The 23,139-nt window shown below is 49.7% G+C and overlaps 1 protein-coding gene and 1 non-coding gene across 2 annotated transcripts; one reads left to right on the forward strand and one right to left on the reverse strand.

Moving 5' to 3' along the window:
- The first annotated feature begins 4,267 nt into the window (after window positions 1-4,267).
- ZNF623 (zinc finger protein 623) lies at window positions 4,268-22,845 on the forward strand. Its single transcript, XM_039464857.2, has 2 exons — window positions 4,268-4,368; window positions 15,775-22,845. Exon 2 carries the CDS (start codon window positions 15,849-15,851, stop codon window positions 17,358-17,360), a length of 1,512 nt encoding a protein of 503 aa, XP_039320791.2. The 5' UTR covers window positions 4,268-4,368; window positions 15,775-15,848; the 3' UTR covers window positions 17,361-22,845.
- LOC120362425 (U7 small nuclear RNA) lies at window positions 11,608-11,668 on the reverse strand. The gene has a single exon (XR_005578332.1). It is a non-coding gene; the product is annotated as a U7 small nuclear RNA (small nuclear RNA).
- Window positions 22,846-23,139: the final 294 nt, after the last annotated feature.

A 23,139-nucleotide genomic window follows, 5' to 3' on the forward strand; every position in this document is an offset into this window, starting at 1 on the left:
CAGCGGGACCGCCTCGGGAGCCGCCCTCCGCCTAGCCGGGGCGCGGCGCTGCGCGGGACGGGCCTGCGCGGGACCTGCGGGCGCTGGGCCCGGCGGGCTCGCGCTGCGGGGTCTCCCTCTGCTCCCCTCCCCTCCCGGGGTTGCGCCCCCGAACCCGCAGACCCCGCGGCCAGCCTCTTGGATTCCGAAGGCGCCGAGGAGCCCGGCCTGGCGTCCCGAGCACGTGCGCTGTCGCCCGCGCCGCGGCTGCTGCCGCAAACACCCGCGGGTGCCGATGGCGGGTCGCGGCGGGTCACGGCGAGGCAGACGATCGCGGCGGCCCCCCGTGGTCCCGGTGGGTGGCCGTGGCGGGTGCGGTCCCGCGTGGCGCTGCGAGCCGCCGGCTGCTCCTGCCCGAGGCTGCCCGCGAGGCCGCTGTGTGTGCGGGAACCCCCACGTGCGGGGAAGGGTCTGAAGCTCAGCGTGTTCCATAGGCCGACTCAGAAAAGAATTAGAGCCGGGCGCGGTGGCTCACGCCTGTCATCCCAGCACTTTGGGAGGCCGAGGCGGGTGGATCACGAGGTCGAGAGATCGAGACCATCCTGGTCAACATGGTGAAACCCCGTCTCTACTAAAAATACAAAAAAAATCAGCTGGGCATGGTGGCGCGTGCCTGTAATCCCAGCTACTCAGGAGGCTGAGGCAGGAGAATTGCCTGAGCCCAGGAGGTGGAGGTTGCGGTGAGCCGAGATCGCGCCATTGCACTCCAGCCTGGGTAACAAGAGCGGAACTCCGTCTCCAAAAGAAAAGAAAAGAATTAGAAATATAGGCACGTAGTTATTCCTTTATACAATAACATATCATCTTAAAAAAAAAAAAAAAAAAAAAACACGGGGTTTCACCTTGTTGGTCAGGCCGGTCTTGAACTCCCGACCTCAGGTGATCCGCCCGCCTTGGCCTCCAAAGTGCTTGGATTACAGGCGTGAGCCACCACGCCCGGCACATATGATCTTATAGTTACTTATAATCGTAAAGATATATACTCAATGTAACCTTTAATTTTACTAACGACTCTCGGGTTATGAAGCATGGAACCGAGGTGACGCTGTGAACAAGGTGACCCTAAGGCACGCTGCTCTAAGCCCCCTGTCACGCCCGCATAAGGGCTGCTGGAGGGCGCCTCGGCTGTGCGGCAGCGCCAGGGCTGGGAAAGCCCCGCTGTGTAGCCAGCTAGGCGAGGAGACGTCCAAGATGGCCGAGACGTCCCCTTCCTGGGGAAGTTAGGAGGAAACTCCGCTTCTCCACGCTCTGGTTGCAAGGCCTGAGGACTGTCAGGAGGCCCGCAGACCTCCGACGCTCAACTGTCTCTATGTGAGGCTGTACTTCACAGGTTCCATGTCTGTTCTCACGCCCTGCTTCCGCACCGGGTTTCTCTTTTTCTTAAAAGAAAGAATGAATAATAGTAACAATCTTAGTGTCCTTGATATTTCAGACAAGTGTGCAAAGAGCCCTGACGCATTAGGTCCTCGCCTGTGGTACTTGAAAGCCCTGGGCCTCCTATCTTCAAGACACGTGATTACCTGACCCTATCGCTGACCACCATTACTTCGCCCGACCTTCCCTGCCCACTGCTTTGTACTCAATAAAGGAATGTCCAGGCACTCGGTGCCACTGCTGGTCTCCCCACTTTGGTTGGCAGTGGACCCCCAAGGCCAAACTCTTCTCTCTGTGTCTTCTATTTCTACAGTTTCTCATCTCTGCGCCAGCAGAGAGGGGCTGGACCGTAACCCCTGCTGCTCAGAGCCCAGTCCTGCTGCCTGGGGCGGGAGCGGGTGGCAGCCCAGCTCTGGCTTCTGGAGGCCCTGGTCATCTATGGAAATGCAAGCATTTAAACGCAGTCACGGCCAGGCGCGGTGGCCGACGCCTGTAATTCCAACACTTTGGGAGGCTGAGGTGGGTGGATCACCTGAGGTCAGGAGTTTGAGACCAGCCTAACCAATATGGTGAAACCCCATCTTTAAAAAAAAAAGCAGTCACGACCCGGTACGGTGGCTTAGGCCTGTACTCCCAGCACTTTGGGCAACTGAAGCGGGTGGATCATTTGAGGTCAGGAGTTTGATAACAGCCTGGCCAACGTGGCGAAAACCCATCTCTGCTAAAAATATAAAACTAGTCGCGTGTGGTGGCAGGTGCCCGTAATCCCCAAAACTCAGGAGGCTGAGGCAGGAGAATCGCTTGAACCCAGGAGGCCAAGGTTGCAGTGAGCTGAGATTGTGCCACTGCACTCCAGTCTGAGTGACAGAGCAAGACTCCATCTCAAAATAAAAAATAACATGCAGTTCATATCAAATAGTTGTGGCAGTGAAAATTCAAAATTAACTTTGTTTCCCAGGAAAGACAATTGGATCTTCATCTGGGTATCTCATATTATTTCCCTTCTCTCTCAGATTCTCAAATTCTGTCTACATTGTATCTGATTACTTTAACAACATTTAGTCACCATTCCTATTCTGCGTCCAAGCAGGGAAGGGTTCAAGGTCAAAATGGGTCCATACTTCTTCAAGATGTGCCATCTTTGGGCTAACTTAAATATTGGGCTGGGGGCAGTGGCTCATGCCTACAGGCCCGGCACCTTTGGGAGGCCGAGACAGGAGGATCCCTTGAGCCCAGGAGTTTGAGGCTGTAGTGAGCTGTGACTGAGCCACTGCACTCAGCCTGTGGACAGAGTGAGAATTTGTCTCTTAACAAAAAGAAGACAAGATATTAATAGCAAAAGAAAAAAGAGAATACACCAAGGAAAAAAAAAAAAGAAAAAAACAGACAAAAAAAAGATATTAATAGCATTTGTGATTCTGAATTTTTTTTGTTTGTTTGTTTGTTTTTTGTTTTTTGTTTTTGTTTTGAGATGGAGTTTCGCTTGTTACCCAGGCTGGAGTGCAATGGCGCGATCTCGGCTCACCGCAACCTCCGCCTCCTGGTTCAGGCAATTCTCCTGCCTCAGCCTCCTGAGTAGCTGGGACTACAGGCACGCGCCACCATGCCCAGCTAATGTTTTGTATTTTTAGTAGAGATGGGGTTTCACCATGTTGACCGGGATGGTCTCGATCTCTCGACCTCGTGATCCACCCGCCTCGGCCTCCCAAAGTGCTGGGATTACAGGCTTGAGCCACCACGCCCGGCCTCTGGATTGTTTTAAGGCAGCAGTCCCCAATCTTTTTGGCACCAGGGACGAGTTTCCTGGAAGATAACTTTTCTGTGGATTGGGGCGGGGGTGGTTTCAGGATGAAACTGCCCCGTCTCAGATCCTCAGGCATTAGATTCTCATAAAGAGCCCACAACCTTGATCCCTGACTGCGCAGTTGACAATGGGATTGGTGCTCCGATGAGCATCTGGTGCCACCATTGATACAAGAGGAGGCAGAGCTCACGCTGAAATGCTTACTCACCTGCTACGTGGCCTGGGTCCTAACAGGCCACGGACTGGGACTGGTCCACAGCCTGGGGACCCCTCTTATAAAACAGTGGGTCAGCCGGGCGCGGTGGCTCACGCCTGTAATCCCAGCACTTTGGGAGGCCGAGGCGGGTTCAACATGACTTGGCATTGCACAATCTGATTAAATTTAGTAACTAATTTAAAAATAACAGTTGGTTGCTTATAGCCATTACTGGAACAAAAGAAAAAAATATATTACAGTTGATATTTGTTGTCTATGAGGGTGTGTCTTGCCATTAGATACGAGCATGGCTGTGGGAAGTAGAAAAATTCCTCTTCGGCCGGGCGCGGTGGCTCAGCCTGTGATCCCAGCACTTTGCGAGGCCGAGGCGGGTGGATCACGAGGTCGAGAGATCGAGACCATCCTGGTCAACACGGTGAAACCCCGTCTCTACTAAAAACACAAAACATTAGCTGGGCATGGTGGCGCGTGCCTGTCATCCCAACTACTCAGGAGGCTGAGGCAGGAGAATCGTTTGAGCCCAGGAGGCGGAGGCTGCGGTGAGCCGAGATCGCGCCATTGCACTCCAGCCTGGGAAACAAGAGCGAAACTCCGTCTCAAAACAAAAACGGAAAACCAGCCGCCGCACGGCGCGCCGCCCCCCCGCCCCCGGGGCGCACCGCAGTCCCTTCCCCGGGCCCCGCCTCCCGGGACGGCCTCGCCGCGCGCTCCCCGCCGCAGCCGCCCCCCGCAGCGCGCGGCCCGCCGGCCCGGACGTCCGCACCACCGAGACGCGCCGACCCCCGCCGCGTCCAGAGCGGCGCCGGAAGTTGCCCAGGCGGGGCCCGGGGCGACTTCCGGCCGCGGCGGGCCGGCGGCGGTGCGGGCTTTGTCGGCAGGTCGCGTTGGCGGCTGCGGGGTCGGGCTCGCGCCGCCCCCTCCCCGCCCGCGCCGGGTGAGTGGCGCGTTCCGGTCGGGGGCGGGCGGCGCTCTGGCCGCGGCCCGGGCTGGCTCAGGGGCCGGGCGGGGTCCGCGGGCCGCGGCCCGCCCCGCAAGGGCGTCCGGAGCCGGGCCTCGGCCAGCCGGTCCCCCCGACGCCGCCGCGGCCGCCCCCGCGGGGCCGCAGCGTCTCCCGGCGAGCGCCCCCGGGCCCCGGCCTGCGGCGGCCTCCGTGCGGAGCGCCGCGTGGGTGCCCCCGGCCGCTCCCCGTCACCCCGCCCGGGGCCCGGGCCGCGGAGCCGCGGGCTTGAGTTCCCGCCGGGCCCGCGCGAGGTTGGGGGCCGCAGGGCGGGGCGGGGGCCTCGGGGCCTCTCGGTGCCGGAGCAGGTGCAGCGCCGGCGTCTCGTGTGCTGCCGGGACGGGGGCGCGGAGGGAGCGTGATGAGCAGAGTGGGAGCGAGAATCCCCGGCGGGAGGCGGCGGTGCGGCTGCTGCGCGGCCCGGCTTCCCCCGAGGGTTCCCTTTCCCCTTCGGGTCTTCAGGAATCCGGGGGCGTTCTCTGCGCTGCCGTCAGGGCCGTCTTGCCCCCTTCTCACGCAGGCCGCATCACGGTCCGGGGACCCTCGCGGTCTCAGCAGCGCCTGGTTGCGGTAGTTGATGTGAAGCAGCTCAGGGAGCTGCCGAGCTCGTCGGCGCTGCCTCCCGGTCGTGGAAGATGGCCCGGCAGGGGACACGGGCTCGTCGCTGTCCTTGGGTAGAGCCCTGAGCAGCATGCTTGGGGCAGAAGCCAAATGGCCTGGTGGGGACAGGGGCAGCTGGCAGCGGGCTCCAGTTCTCTGACCTTAAGCTTGTTCGCTCCCTGAACGCCCAGGGCGTCGTGGGGAGCACTCGGAAGACAAGCCCGCCGTCCCTCCCTAGCGTGTGGCGCACAGCAGGCCCCTGGGTGATGGCGCGGGCAAGGAGGCCGGATGTTGGTGGGTCTCTGGTCCGAGTCCCACTCGGTTGCCCTCTGGCTCTGCTTTTTCTGTTATTACTGAGGGTGAAGCTTGGTGTATCCTGTTTATTTCTTTAGGCTGTAAGCGACACACAGTGACTCTGGCTGGGAGCTCGAGGCTGGAATATCCCCTTATCAGTGTGGGTTAAGAGCTGGGGGCTTCTAGTGCCGGATGGGACACCCCTAGACACCCCAGAGCCACTGCTGTGGCTGCTGATGATACACAACATGTGCGGTTGAGACAATTTCAGGTGATTTTGTTTGTTTTTGTTTTGAGAAGGAGCCTTGCTCTGTCGTCCAGGCTGGAGTACAGTGGCACGATCTCGGCTGACTGCAACCTCCACCTCCCGATTTCAAGCAATTCTTCTGTCTCAGCCTCCCAAATAGCTGGGACTACGGGTGCGCACCACCACGCCTGGCTAATTTTTGTATTTTTAGTAGAGATGGGTTTCACTATGTTGGCCAGGCTGGTCTCAAACTCCTGACCTCATCATCCACCTGCCTCCTTTTCCCAAAGTGCTGGGCTTACAGGCGTGAGCCACTACCCGTGGCCTCAGTTGGTGATTTTTTTTTTCAGGTGATGTTTTATGCAGCAAATTCTAAGTGTTACAACAGGAACCACCATGCCTGACCCAGTTTGAATTTCTTTATCATCATGAAGAGAATTGAATCTGAATATTTGGGTTGTATATTAGCATTATTTAAGACGTAGGTTAAAATTGCTGTAACAGAGATTCAGAATACCATGTTTCAAATAAGAAACTTGAGTTTTCTTATTTTCTCAAAGGTGGGGCTCGGCCTCCATGGACTCTGGCTGCCCTCCCTCTTCAGCACTGTGGGGAGAGGAGAGTGTCCGGCATGCACGCATCACTTCCCTCCTTGTCTCATCTAGGTCACAAAGTCATCTAACTTGAGGGAACACTAGGAAATGTCATTTGTGGGGCATTCATTAGTAATTTGATGGGGCTTCTAACACTAAAAGGAAGAAGGAAACAGGAATGCTGGGAAACCACAGCAGCCGCCCATGTGTGCTCTGGACCTTTCATGCCCCACACGGGACGTGCAGGCAGACCTAGGAGATACTGCAGGTTTGGGTCCAGACCACTACACGAACGAACAGCACAATAACCAAGTCACGGGTGTTTGTGTTTCCCAGTGTATGTAAAAGTTCTTTTCAGCTACACTGTGGTCAGTATTAAGTATGCAGTAGCATTATGTCTTAAAAAAAATGTAAATACCTTAAAGATACTTTCTTGCTAAAAAAAAAAAAAGATCATCTGAGCCTTAAGCAGGTTGTGCTCATTTTGCTGGTGGAGGCTCTTGCCTCTTGCTGGCTGGTGGCTGATCAGGATGGTGGTTGCTGAAGTTTGGTGTGACTGGTAGTTTCTTAAACTGGGACAATAAAGTTTGCTGCATCAATGGAATCTTGCTTTCATAACAGATTTCTCTGTAGCATGCAAAGCTGTTTGCTAGTATTTTACCCACAGTAGAACTTCTTTCAGAATTGGAGTCAAGCCGGGCGCGGTGGCTCAAGCCTGTAATCCCAGCACTTTTGGGAGGCCGAGGCGGGTGGATCACGAGGTCAAGAGGTCGAGACCATCCTGGTCAACGTGCTGAAACCCCGTCTCTACTAAAAATACAAAAAATTAGCTGGGCATGGTGGTGCATGCCTGTAATCCCAGCTTCTCAGGAGGCTGAGGCAGGAGAATTGTCTGAACCCAGGAGGCGGAGGTTGCGGTGAGCCGAGATCACGCCATTGCACTCCAGCCTGGGTAACAAGAGCGAAACTCCATCTCAAAAAAAAAAAACCAGAATCGGAGTCAAGCCTCTCAAACCCTGCCTGTGTTTTATTAACCAAGTTTATGGAATCTTCAGAATCTTTTGTTGTCATTTTAACAATGTTCACAGCATCTTCATTAGGAGCAGATTCCATCTCTAGAAACTACTTGCTATGCTCATCTCTTAGAAGCAACACCTCAGCCAGGCACAGTGGCTCGTGCCTGTAATCCCAGCACTTTGGGAGGCTAAGGTGGGTGGATCATCTGAGGTCAGGAGTTTGAGACCAGCCTGGCCAACCTAACGAAACCTCTGTCTCTACTAAAAAATACAAAAATTAGCTGGGCGTGGTAGTGGGTGCTTGTAATCCCAGCTACTCAGGAGGCTGAAGTAGGAGAATCGTTTGAACCCAGGAGGCAGAGGTTGCAGTGAGCCAAGATTGTGCCACTGTACTTCAGCGTGGGGAACAAGAATGAAATTTCGTATCAAAAAAAAGAAAAAGCAGAAACACCTCATGCATTCACGTTTGATGATGAGATTGAAGCAGTTCAGTCACACCTTTAGGCTACACTTCTAAATCCAGTTCTCTTGTTTTCACCACATCTGCAGTTGCTTCCTCTGCTAAAGTCTCAAACCCCTTAGATCCTTGAGGGCTAGAATCAAGTTTTTCCAAAATATCAAATGTTGATATTTTGACCTCCTCCATGAATCATAAATGTACTTCATGGCATGTATAATGATGACTCCTTTCTAGAAGGTTTTCAACTGACTGCCCAGATCCATCAGAGGAATCGTTATCTGTGGAACTACAGCCTTGTGAAACACATTTCTTAAATAAGACTTGGAAGTCAGAATAACTCCCAGTCCATGGGCTGCGGAATGCATATTGCGTTGGCACAGGAAGAACATCAGTCTCCCTGTGCGTCTCCGGCAGAGCTCTCGGGTGACCAGGAGCACTGTTAACGTGTAGTGTTTTGCATGGAGTCTTTGAGCAGCAGGTCTCATCAGTGGGCCCGAAATACTCAGTAAACCATGCTGTAAACAGATGCGCCATCATCTAGGGTTCGTCGTTCCATTTCTATAACACAGAATAGATTTAGCATCATTCGTCAGGGTCCTAGAATTTTTGGAATGGGAAATGAGCATTTGTTTCAGGTCACCAGCTGCATTAGCCCCTAACGAGAGTCAGTCTGTCCTTTCAGTCTTTGAAGGCAGACATTGACTTCTGTCTAGCTACAACAGTCGTAGATGCCGCCATCTTCCAATAGAAAGCTGTTTCATCCACGTTGAAAATCGTTTTCATATAGCCACCTTAGTCAATCTTAGCTGCATCTGGAGAGCTTGTTGCAGTTTCTCCCACGGCTTTTGCGGCTTCACCTTGCACTTTGATGTGTGGAAGTGGCTTCTTTCCTTAAACCTCATGAACTAACCTCTGCTGGCTTTCTGCTTTTCTTTCGCACCTTCCCTCACCTGTCTTAGCTTTCGTAGAAGTGAGGATGATTAGGATCTTGCTGCTGTGGATTCAGCTTTGGTTGCCAGTCACCAGCCGGCAGGGAACGTTGTTGCAGTCTCTTCAGACTGCTCGGACTTCCTGCACGTCAGCGATGAGGCTGTCTCACTATCTTGTCCTTTGTGTCTTCACTTGAGCAGCTCCTTTAGCTTCCTTCGGTGGCTTTTCCTTTGCATTCCTGCTTGACTTTGGTGCAGGAGGCCCGGCTTTCTGACTGGGTTTCAGAGATCCCTTCCTCACTAAGCTTAATCATCTCTAGTTTTTGGTTTAAAGTGAGAGACGTGGGATTCCATCTTTCATGTGAGCACTTAGAGGCTGTGATAAGGTGACTAATTAGCCTAATCTCAGTATTGTGTCCAGGGAAGAGGGAGGCCCGAGGAAAGGGAGAGAGACGGAACAGCTGGTCACTGGTGGATGTAGAACACACACATTGATCAGTTCAGCCTCTTACATGGGTGCAGTTCATGGTGCCCTGAACAGTGGCAGTAGTTTTGGATTCCTGTTACCTGGCTCGGGTGTGGAGGGCAGATTTCCGAGATGGCCTCTTAGATTCCTGGCCCCTGATATACACACCCCTTCTTCCCGTTACTCTTTCAGACATTCATCTGGTGCTGCAGTGAAGAGACTTGCAGATGTCCGTAAGTCCCAAGTCAGTGAGGTGAAAAGGGAGGGCGTTTGGGTGAGCCTGACCTAGCCACACAAGCCCTGGGAAGCAGAGATTCCTCCATCTGGTTGGAGAACAGAGGCTTAGATTAGACGCGAGAGAAAAATGTGATATGCTCTGCCTGCCTTGAGGTTTCAGGTGGCCCCTGGGGATGGCTCCTGCTCACAGCCAGGAAGCACACAGCGTTCTCAGTCCTGCAGTTGCAGGGAACTGGATTATGCCATGAATCTGAATGAGTCTGAAAACCGGTTTTCCCCAGAGCCTTCAGATGAGAACTCGGCCTGATGACATACAGTTGCAGTTTTGTCTTACCCTGAGCGGAGGTCCCAGCTGCCTGGCCTCGTGTGACCAGCAGAACTGTAGGGTAACAAATGTGTGCTGCTTTAAGCTGCTGAGTTTGTGAAAATTGTTTTTGCAGCAGTAGACAACTAACAGAGTGAGAGAGGGCTTGGCACTGGATGGGTGGAGTCCCCCCGCCTTGGAAGCAGTTCCCAGAGTGACAGTTCCCAAACTGCCGGCTGGGACATTCCCCTCAACCTCGGGGCCGAGTAGAGCCTGTCAGTGCCTGCGTGAAGTCGTATAATCTCAGGCCCATTCGGCTTTTCCAGAGTGAGCACCTGTGTGACTCAGGGCGCCGTGTGCCTCTGCCAGCAGCAGTGTGTCCTGAAGACCATTTCTTACATCCTCCCACCAGGGTTTGGCTCTTATTTCCAGCTTTATGTAAATGGAGTCATACAATACGAGCTCTTTTGTGCCAGGCTGTTTTTGCTCAGCATTTCATCCGTGAGGTCCACCTGCATTTTTTTGTGTGGCAGTTTTCTCCCTGTGTGTTATTGTTATGTGCAAGTCGTCTGTTGCTGGGCATTTGGGGTGTTAGAGTGTTGTTGAGAACACTCTAGCTACAGACTTCTGCAGGGCAGGCTTGCTGTTTCTCCAGCACCCTAATTCCCTTGAAAATATCATCATCATTGGGGCTGCTTGCTACCAGTACGTCCCTTGATTTTTATTTATTTATTTTTTGAGATGGAGTCTCACTTTGTCACCCAGGCTGGAGTATGGTGGCACAACCTCAGCTCACTGCAACCTCTGCCTCGCGGGTTCAAGCAGTTCTCACTCAGCCTCCCAAGTAGCTGGCATTACAGGTGTGCGCCACCATGCCAGGATGATTTTTTGTGTTTTTAGTAGAGATGGGATTTCACCATGTTGGCCAGGCTGGCCTCGAACTCCTGACCTCAAGTGATCCGCCCACCTCAGCCTCCCAAAGTGCTGGGATTACAGGTCTAAGCCGCTGCACCTGGCTCAGCTCTGGTTTTAAACCAACAGAAGAACCTCTAGTTTTATTTACTGGCTTCTGGGCTGAGCTGCTCCCCTCTCTCATTGTATTGGCAGCAGCCTTGAAGTATCAGAGGCAGTAGTAATGGATGGGAAGGGAGCATTACTGATCTTCGCAGTGGCTTGGCTCCCACTGCCCAGCAAGAACCCCACAGAGAAGGCTCTTAGGGCAAGGGAGTCAGCTTTCTCCTGAGAGCAGCGTTAATGGGTCCTCAGTGCATAAGCAGAATATGGATGGAAATTAAAAAGGAAATATAAGGCTGGGTGTAGTAGCTTACCCCTGTAACTGCAGCACTTTGGGAGGCCCAGGTGGGTGGACCGCTTGAGACCAGCAGTTAGAGACCAACCGGGCCAACATGGAGAAACCTCATCTGTACTAAAAATACACAAGAATTGCTTGAACCTGAGAGACAGGTTGCAGTGAGCTGAGATCGCACCACTTTGCAATCAGCCTGTGCAGCAGAACAAGACCCTGTCTTTAAACAAAAAAAAAGAAAGAAAATACAAATCCTGAGACTTCAGGCTGGTAAAATGCAGGCGCCAGGAAAGACTTTCCCTCACAGCAGCCACCATTCCTTTGGTCTCTGTTTTCAGCTTTCAGAAAGTGGATTCTGGCTGCTGCTTCCCTTTCTGACATAGCAAGGCCTCAGACAGCATCGTTTGATTATAACATCGACGAGGGAAAAAGTGATTCCCTGCTGGGAACACCATGTGGAGTATGCCCATTCTCCCCACATCTGCCTGACTTGCCTTCCACGTTCCAAAGATGTGTATGTTAGGTGAATTGGGGTGTCTCCTTGGCCCCAGCATGCGTGAGTCTGGGTGTGTGAGTCGTCCTTTCGTGGAGCCCTGCCCTACCTGGCCTGGTTCTTGCCTTGCACCCTGAGCTGCCGGGATAGGCTCCAGCCACCCAGGACCCTGCATTAAAATAAGTGGGTAAATAATTGTCTTGTTTCTCTTTAATTTTTTTTTTTTTAATGGGAGATTTTCCAGTAAAAACTGAGAAACCTGCTAGACATTCTAAAAGAGCTATAGTAAGCACTGCTAATTTCTTTCTTAAAGGTGTGTATAACACTTTTATTTCAGTGTTTAATAATAGAAGTGTTGGAGCTTTTAAAAAATTTTTTTTAATTAGAAGCAGAGTCTTACTCTGTCACCTAGGCTGAAGTTCCTTGACACAATTATGGCTCTCTACAGCCTCAAATTTCTGGGCTCAAGCCATCCTCCTGACTTAGCCTCCCAAGTAGCTGGGGCCACAGCTATGCAGCATCACACCCAGCTAGTTAAAAAAAATTTTTTTTAGAAATGGGGTCTCGCTATGTTGCCCAGGCTGGTCTTGAACTCCTGGCTTCAAGCAGTCCTCCTGCTTTGGCCACTGGAAACGCTGAGGTTACAGGCATGAGCCACTGTACCTGGCTTATTACCATGTGTTGAGTATATTATGTTTGCATGATTAGAACATTCATTCATGCAACAGATACTTATGAAATGTATTGCTTTATGCCAAGAATTGTTTGGGTTGCTGAGGAAAAAGAACAAAATCCCTGCCCACACTCACTCACATTTGTCATATATACATGCGTGCATGTATATATCACAATTCATTGATTCTAAGACACACCATCTCCGTATTTTAATATCTCTGAAATTGAGTTGCCTGTTAGAATTGATGGAGTGTCTTTTGTTGTTGTTTGAGAAAGGGTCTTACTCTGTCACTGAGGCTGGAATGCAGTGGCACAAGCATGGCTCACTCAGTCTCAATGGGCTCAAGTGATCCTCCTGCCTTAGTCTTCCTTGTAGCTGGGACCACAGGTGTGCTACCTCGCCTGACTATTTTTTTTTTTTTTTTTTTTTTGAGACGGAGTTTCGCAACCTCCACCTCCTGGGTTCAGGCAATTCTCCTGCCTCAGCCTCCTGAGTAGCTGGGATTACAGGCACGTGCCACCATGCCCAGCTATTTTTTTGCACCTTTAGTAGAGACGGGGTTTCACCATGTTGACCAGGATGGTCTCGATCTCTTGACCTCGTGATCCACCCGTCTCGGCCTCCCAAAGTGCTGGGATTACAGGCTTGAGCCACCGCGCCCGGCACCGCCTGACTATTTTTAAAAATTTTTTTGTAGAGATGGGATCTCTCTATCTTGCCCAGGCAGATCTTAAACTCCTGGTATCAAGTGATCCTCCTACCTCTCCCTCCCAGAGTCTTGGGATTACAGGAGTGAGCCACTGCACCTGACTTGATGGAATGTTTTCATTTAAATTGGTACCTTTGGCTGGGCGTGGTGGCTCACACCTGTAATCCAGGCACTTTGAAGGCCAGGGTGGGTGGATCACTTGAGGTGGGGAGTTCAAGACCAGCCTAACATGGTGAAACCCCGTCTTTAAAAAAAGTTAAATTAAAAATAAAAATAAATTGGTACTTCAATTTTCCTTCATGGTACATATAATAGTGTATAGCAGGCATCCCCAAACTACAGCCCGCGGACTGCATGCGGCCCCCTGAGGCCATTTATCCGCACCCCCGCCCCCCGCACTTCAGGAAGGGGCACCTCTTTCATTGGTGGTCCGTGAGAGGAGCACAGTATGTGGCAGCCCTCCAACGGTCTGAGGGACAGTGAACTGGCCCCCTGTGTAAAAAGTTTGGGGACGCCTGGTGTATAGCCACAAGCTATGGCTGCTTTGACTGGGTGACTTATGATTGGTCAAGTGGTCAGAACTGTGCAGAGGAAGCAGAGATAGGAGAGAGGGATGCTAAGGATGGGGGTGGCTTGCTGTTTTCATAGTGTGACTAGGAAGGACTCCGATCAGGTGATGTCAACCCAGATACCTGAAGGACATCTGGGGGTGAAGCATGCAAATATCTTTGAAGTCTTTCTGAGTGGGCAGGGATTGCAGAGGCCAGTGTGACAAAGAAGGGGGAAGGGGAGGGCAGGGTGAGGCAGTAGGAGTCCAGACCCAGGGGCCCTTGTGGGGCCTGAATAGGGGATGGGAGACCCTTGTAAGTTTTGATTAGAAAAGTGACATTTGATATATGATTTTAAAGTGTAATTCTGCTGATTGTATACAAAAGAGCCGGAGACTCTGGCCAGGCTTGGTGGGTCACACCTGTAATCCCAGCACTTTGGGACGCCAAGGCGGGTGGATCACAAGGTCAGGAGTTCGAGACCAGCCTGGCCAACATCGTGAAACCCTCTCTACTAAACATCTAAAAATTAGCCAGGCATGGTGGCACACGCCTGTAGTCCCAGCAACTCGGGAGGCTGAGGCAGGACAATCACTTGAACCCAGGAGGCAGAGATTGTGGTGAGCCGAGATTGTGCCACTGCACTCCAGCCTGGGCAACAGAGCAAGACTCCCATCTCAAAAAAAAAAAAAAAAAAAAAAAAAAGAAAAGCTGGAGAAGGGGAGAAGTAAGAAGGTGGGAGGGAGGCAGTCACGCTTTGTGGTGTAAGGCAGTGCAGATGGCAGCCCTGTAGGTTGGGGGATCTGGCGCTGGGCATGGTTTTGAACAGACGTGGAGCGTGGACAAAGGGAAAGGAGTCAAAGGTTATTGTAGCATTTGTGGACTGAACAAATGACATAACGGAGAGAACTACAGAAGGAGGAAAATCAGAAGTGAGGCTGGATGCATTAGGGTTGAAAACCTTCTGAGAGCACCTGAATGAAGGTGTCAGCTGAGGAGCTGGTCAGGTGTGGGGGCTGGAAGAAGGCAGGTTGGAGGCAGGCACGTGAGTCTTCAGCACAGATGGCATTGGTGTTCAGTAATGAGTGCACTCCCCTCTGTAATAGACATAGATGAGGGCTGAGCCCTAGACACGCCAGGACTTCGAGGCGTCAAAGCTGTCAGTGAGGCAGTTAGGGAACAGAGAAGCTGTCCCAGATTCACATAAGAGAGTGACTTTTGAAGGATTGGGGCTGTGTGTCAGCGACACTGCAGGTTGAGTTGCAAGTGTGGTCACAGCTGACCCTGATCTGGTGATGCGGTGCATGTTTGGAGTGACAGCCCCACTGCAGTGGACTCAAGGAGGAAATGGAGAAATGGAGCATGGGGTGAGGGCTCTTCGAATGTGGCTGTGGAGGAGGAGAGTCATGGGGTAGTAATTAGTGGGACATGGGGCCTATGAAATGCATTTTTCGGGTAGCTGGGAACTGGTGAGTTTCTTTATGATGAGGAGAGTGGTGGGCTTGGAGGGCGGGGACTTCAGGATGGGGGAGAGGCGTGGGCACTCAAGTGCTGTCCCTGCATGTGTGAGGGAAAGGGAGTTCACACACAAGTGGAAGTGTTGACCTGAGGTCAAATCAAGGACAGTTTAACCCAGGTAACAAGCCTGGCAGAGGATGGGTGGAGATACTGGCTGGCAGGAGATGTGGCAGGCAGTGGCTGTCCTTGCTTCATTTCTTCTGTTTTCTCGTTGAAGCAAGAAGCAGAGTCACCAGTGGGGAGGGAGGAGGGAGTGCTAGGTCTGTAAGAAGACAGGAGAAGCGGGTGGTCCTGTCAGGGAGTCGGAAGGGTAGGAGTTACTGGCAGCTCCCAGGCCCCATTAGGCAAGCAGCTCTGAATTTAAAGAACTCAGTCAGCAAGAGTATGGGCATGAATCAGACCAAAGCTTGGGGTTTTCCCATCCAAGTCTGATGGAGGCAGGAAAGGGCAGGGGGCCTGGATTCTATGCAGGAGGGTGATTCTCATGTAACTTACAGTGAACACTGTGCCAGACTATGGAGTCTAAGCTAGTTACAGAGGGGAGAAGAGGCCATGAAGGAGGGAATGAGGGACAGTGAAGAGGTGACAGTGTTGCTGCGTTCATACATTTGTTTAAAATAATCTGTCTTGGTTTTTTAATGGAGTCCAAGCATGTCCCCACCCCTCTGCAGCTCATCCAGGATTCACTAAGGGTCAGAGGAGTGTTGTGCAGCACAGGCCAATCTGTCCTGGTGTCGGATGTTGAAAGAGGAGCCACAAAGTAGCCATCTCGCGTGGGAAAGGCTTGGGTGTGAGACCAGAGCTGTGGGTAGCAGCACGTTGGGTCAGGAGTGAGGGGCAGAGGAAACACTTTCCACCTCTTGGAGATGAATTTCATCCTGCCCTCACTGAGGAGATCCCCGTCCATGAAGTAAGGGGAGAGATGATTTTGTTGTCTTTTGTTTCAGATTCTAATGTAGGAACTGGTGAGAAGAAGGTGACGGAAGCCTGGATATCTGAGGATGAAAACTCACATAGGACAATGTCAGACAAAGTCACAGCGGTGGAGCTCCCCTCCCCCGAGTCTGGGGAAGTCTGTGAGCCCAGATTAGAGGAGCTCTTGGGAAATCCAGAAGGTGAGAGCCTGGGGAGTTCCCCCTCTCAGGACAGGGGCTGCAAGCAGGTGACTGTGACCCATTGGAAAATCCAGACACGGGAGACAGCTCAGGTGTGCACCAAGTCAGGCAGACACCCTGTTCTGAACTCAGACTTTCTTATACTTCAAAGAGAGCTCATAGAGGGGGAAGCCAATCCTTGCGATATCTGTGGCAAAACCTTCACGTTTAATTCGGACCTAGTTAGGCATCGGACTTTGCATGCTGGGGAGAAACCTTACACGTGTGATCAGTGTGGGAAAGGCTTTGGCCAGAGCTCACACCTCATGGAGCATCAGAGTATTCACACTGGTGAGAGACTCTATGTCTGTAATGTGTGTGGGAAAGACTTTATTCGCTATGCAGGTCTCATTGAGCATCAGCGCGTTCATTCGGGAGAAAAGCCCTTCAAATGTGCGCAGTGTGGGAAGGCGTTTTGTCACAGTTCAGACCTGATTAGGCACCAGAGAGTTCACACCAGAGAGAGACCTTTTGAATGCAAAGAGTGTGGAAAAGGCTTCAGTCAAAGCTCCTTACTTATTCGTCATCAGAGGATTCATACAGGAGAAAGGCCCTATGAGTGCAATGAATGTGGGAAATCCTTCATAAGGAGCTCGAGCCTCATTCGCCATTATCAGATCCACACAGAAGTGAAACAGTATGAATGCAAAGAATGTGGGAAGGCGTTCCGTCATCGCTCGGACCTGATTGAGCACCAGCGAATTCACACCGGAGAGAGACCCTTTGAATGCAATGAGTGTGGGAAGGCTTTTATTCGGAGTTCAAAGCTCATTCAGCATCAGCGGATCCATACTGGGGAGAGGCCTTACGTATGCAATCAGTGTGGGAAGCGCTTCAGCCAGACGTCAAACTTCACCCAGCATCAGAGAATTCACACTGGAGAGAAACTCTATGAATGTAACGAGTGTGGGAAAGCTTTCTTTCTGAGTTCATACCTTATTCGACACCAGAAAATCCACACTGGAGAGAGGGTGTATGAATGTAAGGAATGCGGGAAGGCATTTCTCCAGAAGGCCCATCTCACTGAGCACCAGAAGATCCACTCTGGGGACAGGCCCTTCGAATGTAAAGACTGTGGGAAAGCCTTCATCCAGAGCTCAAAGCTGCTTCTGCACCAGATAATTCACACTGGAGAAAAGCCCTATGTGTGTAGTTATTGTGGGAAAGGCTTCATTCAGAGGTCAAACTTCCTTCAACACCAGAAAATTCATACTGAAGAGAAGCTTTATGAGTGTAGTCAGTATGGGAGAGATTTTAACTCAGCCACAAACTTTAAAAATAATCAAAGTGTTCACCAAGAGGGACTTTCCTTGAGTAAGGCCTCCATACGTTTGGGTGAGAGGTCTGTAGATCAGGGGGAACACACAGGTAACTTATAAATAATAATTCTTCTGCCCAATGAGTGATGTTTGGAAATGCGTGGAATTAGGATTCATGTGGCGTCTAAGATTTGGACATGTCAGAATTTTGTGAGTCATGGATGGGACTGTTTTTGGAGTGGGTGCCACCTGCCACTGTGTGGCACTAGCAGGCCCAGCCCTCCTCCTCAGCTGTGAGTGCTGTCCTCGGGAGAGTCACAGGGCTTGACTCTGAGCTGGAACATTGGAGGCAGGGAGGAGACAGGTCTCAAGAAAAGGTCTTTTAAAAAACGTTATCCACAGTTACAGTCCATCCTTGAGTTAAATCCCTTTTAGAGCAGGACTATGTATCTGATCTTATTACTTAGGAGAACGTTACTTAGCACATTCTGATCTATTAAATCAAGTTGAAGAAAGATAACCCCCAAGCCATTTCCCTGTTGTCCTTAGGAGGAACTCCAGGCCTCCCATCCTGTGCCCTGACGTGTGCCCTAAGGCTTCCTGTTTCCTCAGACCTCGCCTCCCTCTGCCGAACTCCCTGTCACACAGGTGATACTGCAGCAGCACTGACTGCTTCATCTTCCCCGTGCTCCACGCAGCTTCCTGCCACTCTCACCCTGGTTCTTATTGAAGGGTCTCCTCTTCTCAGCTAATGAACTCCGAATCATGGTTGAGGACGTGCCTCAGACATCATGTCAGGGACTGTAGCGCTCTCCATGCTTCTGTGGCTCAGTAATTACCGCTATTACTGTACTTACTTGTGTATGCCAGAATGACTTGATAGGCTCTTTCATTATACTGTCAGTTCCTGAGGACAGTGATCACATCTGATTGATTTCCATGTGTCCACTGTCTAGCACAAGGCAATAAAAAATGCACCCCCAAATCTATGTGTAATTGGCATCCTTACTTTGTTCTTTCTATACTGCCATTCTAAAAATGTTCAGCTGTTGGCTGTTTTTTGTTGTTTGTTCATTTTGTATCAGTATAATCTACGATTCTGTCAGAAGGATCTTCTCAGCCCTGCTACTGTCTGCTTCTCCTGTTTAACTCAGTAGTTGCAGGCAGTAGCCTGTGCACATCCACGCCCACCTTTGTGCCGCCTTACAGCTCACGCAGAACTGTCTGCTTGATCTGGAGGGCACTGACACCTGACTCAGCTGGAACAGTGCGGACAGGAGGAGGCAGGTCTCGAGAAGGTCTTCACTCACTGGTCTGTATCTGTCTCACTCGAAGGGGACAGTCTCAGTGCACTATGTAACTCTTCTGTTTTAGCAGTTCTGAGGTTGAACTGAGCTGTCATTTTCCATGCTCTGTGGTTCATTTTGTCATTTACTTGAAAATGTATGATATCTATAAGGAATAGTCCTAAATGTTGGGAGAACAGATGAGCAACACACCACCCCGAAGTCGCCCACAGGGTGGTGGGGAAGACAGATCACGGTGCAGTGAGTCAGGTGTGTGCTCTCGGCTGTGAAGAAGTGCAGATGAGGGGGTGTCTGTTGTGGCATGGAGCTGGGAAGGCTTTGCAGAAGAGGTGACGTTTCAGCTGAGCCAGAGAGGTCAGCAGAGATCAGCTAAAGAAGGAAATGGGATCCTGAAGAAACCTGGAGTCGTGACAGCCGTTTTGCTAGGGCTGTGCAAAAGCAGGCATGTTAAATACGCAGTGGACCACCACCTGGCAAAACTCTTGGTCTTTGCCTCTGAATTTCATCTAAACATGAACCCCAAAACTCCTGTTTTGTAACGATACATTTTTTTTTCTCAAGAGGCCATAGTTTGAATTCTTAACAAATACTACCAACCCTAAAACCCTTGAGAGGACAAATAATTAAAAAGACATCTACATTTTCTGGAAAATCGGCATTACTAGAGATGTTTTAAATGCTATAGATTTTACCACACCGTTTTAATCAGCTTTACTGAGATTCAATTTTCATATAATAAAACACCTATTTTAAGTGTACAGGGTTTTGAAAAATCCATATACCTGTTTAACCATCACTACCAGAACCAAGAACAACATTTCTATCACCCAAAAAAGTTCCCTTTCACCCCTTCCGAGTTAAGCCGACTCCAGCTGCAGGTGACTACTTTGTATCCCTGTAGATTAGTTTTGCTTGGTTTGGAACCTCATACAAGTGGATTTATTTAGTATGTGTTCTTTGGCGTCTGATGTCTTTCACTTCAGCATGCTTTTAGACTCAAGCAGCTGCTTCGTGTTTCAGTAGTTCTCACTGGATAGTGGTCCATTGTATAGACGAGCCATCATTTGTTTATACGTCCATGTGTCCTTGGGTTTCCAGTCTCGGCTCTTCACACTATGAACATTTGTGTAAAAGCATGTATTTGCACATGTGTTTTTACTTCTCTTGGGTAAGTACCTGGACTTTAATTGTAAAACAATTAAAAACTGTCATAACAAAATACCAGTTCAGGCTGCCATAACAAAATACCATCAACAGGGAGGCTTATAAACAACAGAAATTTATGTCTTACAGTTCTGGAGGCTGGGAAGTCCACGATGAGGGTGTCAGCATTTGGTGTCTAGTGAGGGCCTGCTTCCTTTGTAAGTAGATGTCTTCTCACTGTAACTGCATGTGGTGGAAATGGACTAGCAAACTTAGCCCAGTTGTGAGGGCTCTCCCCTTGTGATTCTGTTACCTCCCCAAGACCCCACGTCATGTCACCTTGTGGATTAGGAATTTGACATGAATTGTGCAAGGATGCAAGCATTCAGTCCATTGAAATAAGTGTTGTTGACTTTCTAAGAAATCGTCATCCGGGCATGGTGGCTCACGCCTATAATCCCAGCACTTTGGGAGGCCACGGCGGGTGGACAGCTGAGGTCAGGAGTTCAAAACCAGCCTGCCCAACATGGCCGAAACCCCATCTCTATCAAAAATAAAAAAATTAGCCAGGTGTGCTGGTGCGAGCCTATCATCTCAGCTACTTGCGAGGCTGAGGCAGGAGAATTGCTTGAACCCGGGAACAGTTGTTGGAGTGAGCTGAGATCACACCACTGCACCCCGGCCTGGATAACAGAGCAAGACTGTATCTTAAAAAAAAAAATAATAATTGTTGCACAGCCCTCCATAGTGGTTGAATTGTTTTACATTCCTACCACAGTATGGGAAGAGTCCAGTTGCTCCTTATCTTTGCTAACACTTGGTATTTCAGTCTCTTAAAATTTAATCCACTCTAGTCTTATGATTTTAATTTGTATTTGTGCACCGAATAATGTGTGCCTATGATTTCATCTGCTCATGGCTGTTCTGTGTCATCTTTTGTGATGTGACTGTTCGTGTCTTTTGCCTGTTTTTAAGTTGGGTTTCTTATTGCTGACTCAAGCTCTTTCCATATTCTAGATGAAAAACATTTATTACATACATAATATATATAATTCTTTGTCTCTGTGACAAATATAAATATTTTCCTTTCATGTTTGGTTTGCCTCTTCATTTTCTTAATGGTGTCTTTCAAATATTTTTTATTAAGTCAAATTTATTAAAGATTTGGGTGCAGTGGCTCATTCCTGTAATCCCAGCACTTTGAGACGCCAAGAGGTAGGCAGATCACCTGAGGCCAGAAGTTCAAGACCAGCCTGGCCAACATGGTTAAACCCTGTCTCTACTAAAAATACAAAAACTACCTGGGTACATTGTTGTGCCCCTGGAGTCCCAGCTACTTGAGAAGCTGAGGCAGGAGAACCACTTGAACCCAGGAGGCAGAGGTTGCCGTGAGGGAGATATAATAATATGATGATTTATGAGATTTTATCATTTGAGTTTAAGAAATTTGCCTACTCAATGGACACAATTTTTTTTCCTATTTTTTTTATTTTATGGAACTTTTATAGTTTTACATTTTAATCTGTGATCTATTTTGAGTTTATTTTTGTGTACCATATGCAATAAGGATCAAGATTTTTTATCTGTGTGTATAGTTGCTTGTTTCAGTTCTATTTGTTGAAAGACTCCACTTTCCCAACTTAAGTGACATAGGCGTGGTCTGTTCTGCACACCATCCTTATCTTGTGTGTATAGCTTTACACCAATGTGACACTATTGATTACTGTAGTTTTATTTGAGGCAGAGTTCCATTCTGTTGCCCAGGCTGGAGTGTAGTGGCACAATCATAGCTCAATGTAACCTCGAACATCTGGGCTCAAGTGAGCCTCTTGCCTTAGCCTGCCAAGTAGCTGGGACTGTAGGCATGCACCACCAGGTCTTGCTAATTTTTACATTTTTTTGTAGAGATAGGGTCTCACTATGTAGAACAGTGTGGTGTTGAACTCCTGCCTCAGCCTCCCAAAGGGATTACAGGTGTGAGCCACCACTCCTGGCCATCTGTAGTTTTACAGTAAGTATCATACTCGGGTATTAGAAGAGCTTCTGTTTTGTTTTTTTCTTTGTTTTTTTTTTTTTACTTCTAGATCCTTTGCATTTTCTTTTCTTTTTTTTTTTTTTTTCTTTGAGACAGAGTTTCGCTCTTGTTAACCCAGACTGGAGTGCAATGGCACGATCTCAGCTCACCACAACCTCCGCCTCCTGGGTTCAGGCAATTCTCCTGCCTCAGCCTCCTGAGTAGCTGGGATTACAGGCACACACCACCACGCCCAGCTAATTTTTTGTATTTTTAGTAGAGACGGGGTTTCACCATGTTGACCAGGATGGTCTCGATCTCTTGACCTCGTGATCCACCCGCCTTGGCCTCCCAAAGTGCTGGGATTACAGGCTTGAGCCACCGCGCCCGGCCCCTTTGCATTTTCATATAAAATTTAGAGTCAACTTTTATCAACTTCAGGCTGGACGCATGGCTCACACCTATGTAATCCTAGCGCTTTGAGGCTGAGGTAGGCGCATCACTTGAGGTCAGGAGTTCGAAACCAGCCTGGCCAACATGGTGAAATCCCATCTCTACTAAAAATACAAAAAAAAATCAGCTGGATGTGTTGGTGGGCACCTGTAGAATCCCAGCTACTCAGGAGGCTGAGGTAGGAGAATCACTTGAACCCAGAAGGGGGAGGTTTCAGTGAGGGGAGATCACGCCATTGCACTCCAGCTTGGGCAACCAAGAGCAGAACTCCGTCTTAACGACAGAAAACAACTGTATTAATTTCTACAAAAAGAAAACCTCCTGGGGTTTATAGATCAATTTAGGGAGAAATTACATTTTAACAATTCTGAGCTTTCCAATTGTTGAACATGGTATACTGCCCCATTTATTTAGATCTCTTAATTTCTCTCAATTTGCGGGTCTCACACATTTTGTTAAATTCATGTATTTAATATTTCTGCATGCTCTTGCAAGTGGTAAGGTTTTTAAAAAGCTATTTTCTAGTTATTGCTAGTTTGTAGAAATGCATTTGACTTTTGTACATTGACCTTGTATCAAGCAACCTAGATCAGTTAACTTATTAGTTCCAGTAGCTTTTTTCTAGATTATTTAGCATTTTCAATGTAGATAATCATCTGTGAATAAAGAATTTTACTTTTCCAATTCATACGGACTTTGTTCCTTTTTCTCATTGTACTGAGTAGGACATCTTGTTCCGTTTTCCTTAGAATTGGTGAGAGTACATCCTTGTTTTGATAGGATACTGTTACTCCCAAAGATTTGTGAATTACTCTGTCATCATCTGTTTTCTGAAGTTGTTTTTGTAATAATGATATTATTATTTCTTCCTCGGCCGGGCGCGGTGGCTCAAACCTGTAATCCCAGCACTTTGGGAGGCCGAGGCGGGTGGATCACGAGGTCAAGAGATCGAGACCATCCTGGTCAACATGGTGAAACCCCA

Source organism: Saimiri boliviensis, chromosome 15 (genome assembly GCF_048565385.1).
Source record: "Saimiri boliviensis isolate mSaiBol1 chromosome 15, mSaiBol1.pri, whole genome shotgun sequence".
Lineage (NCBI taxonomy): Eukaryota > Metazoa > Chordata > Mammalia > Primates > Cebidae > Saimiri > Saimiri boliviensis.

Bases quoted from the DNA above. Each gene is read 5' to 3' on its own strand.
- ZNF623 (XM_039464857.2), top strand. From the start codon at position 15,849: ATGTCAGACAAAGTCACAGCGGTGGAGCTCCCCTCCCCCGAGTCTGGG.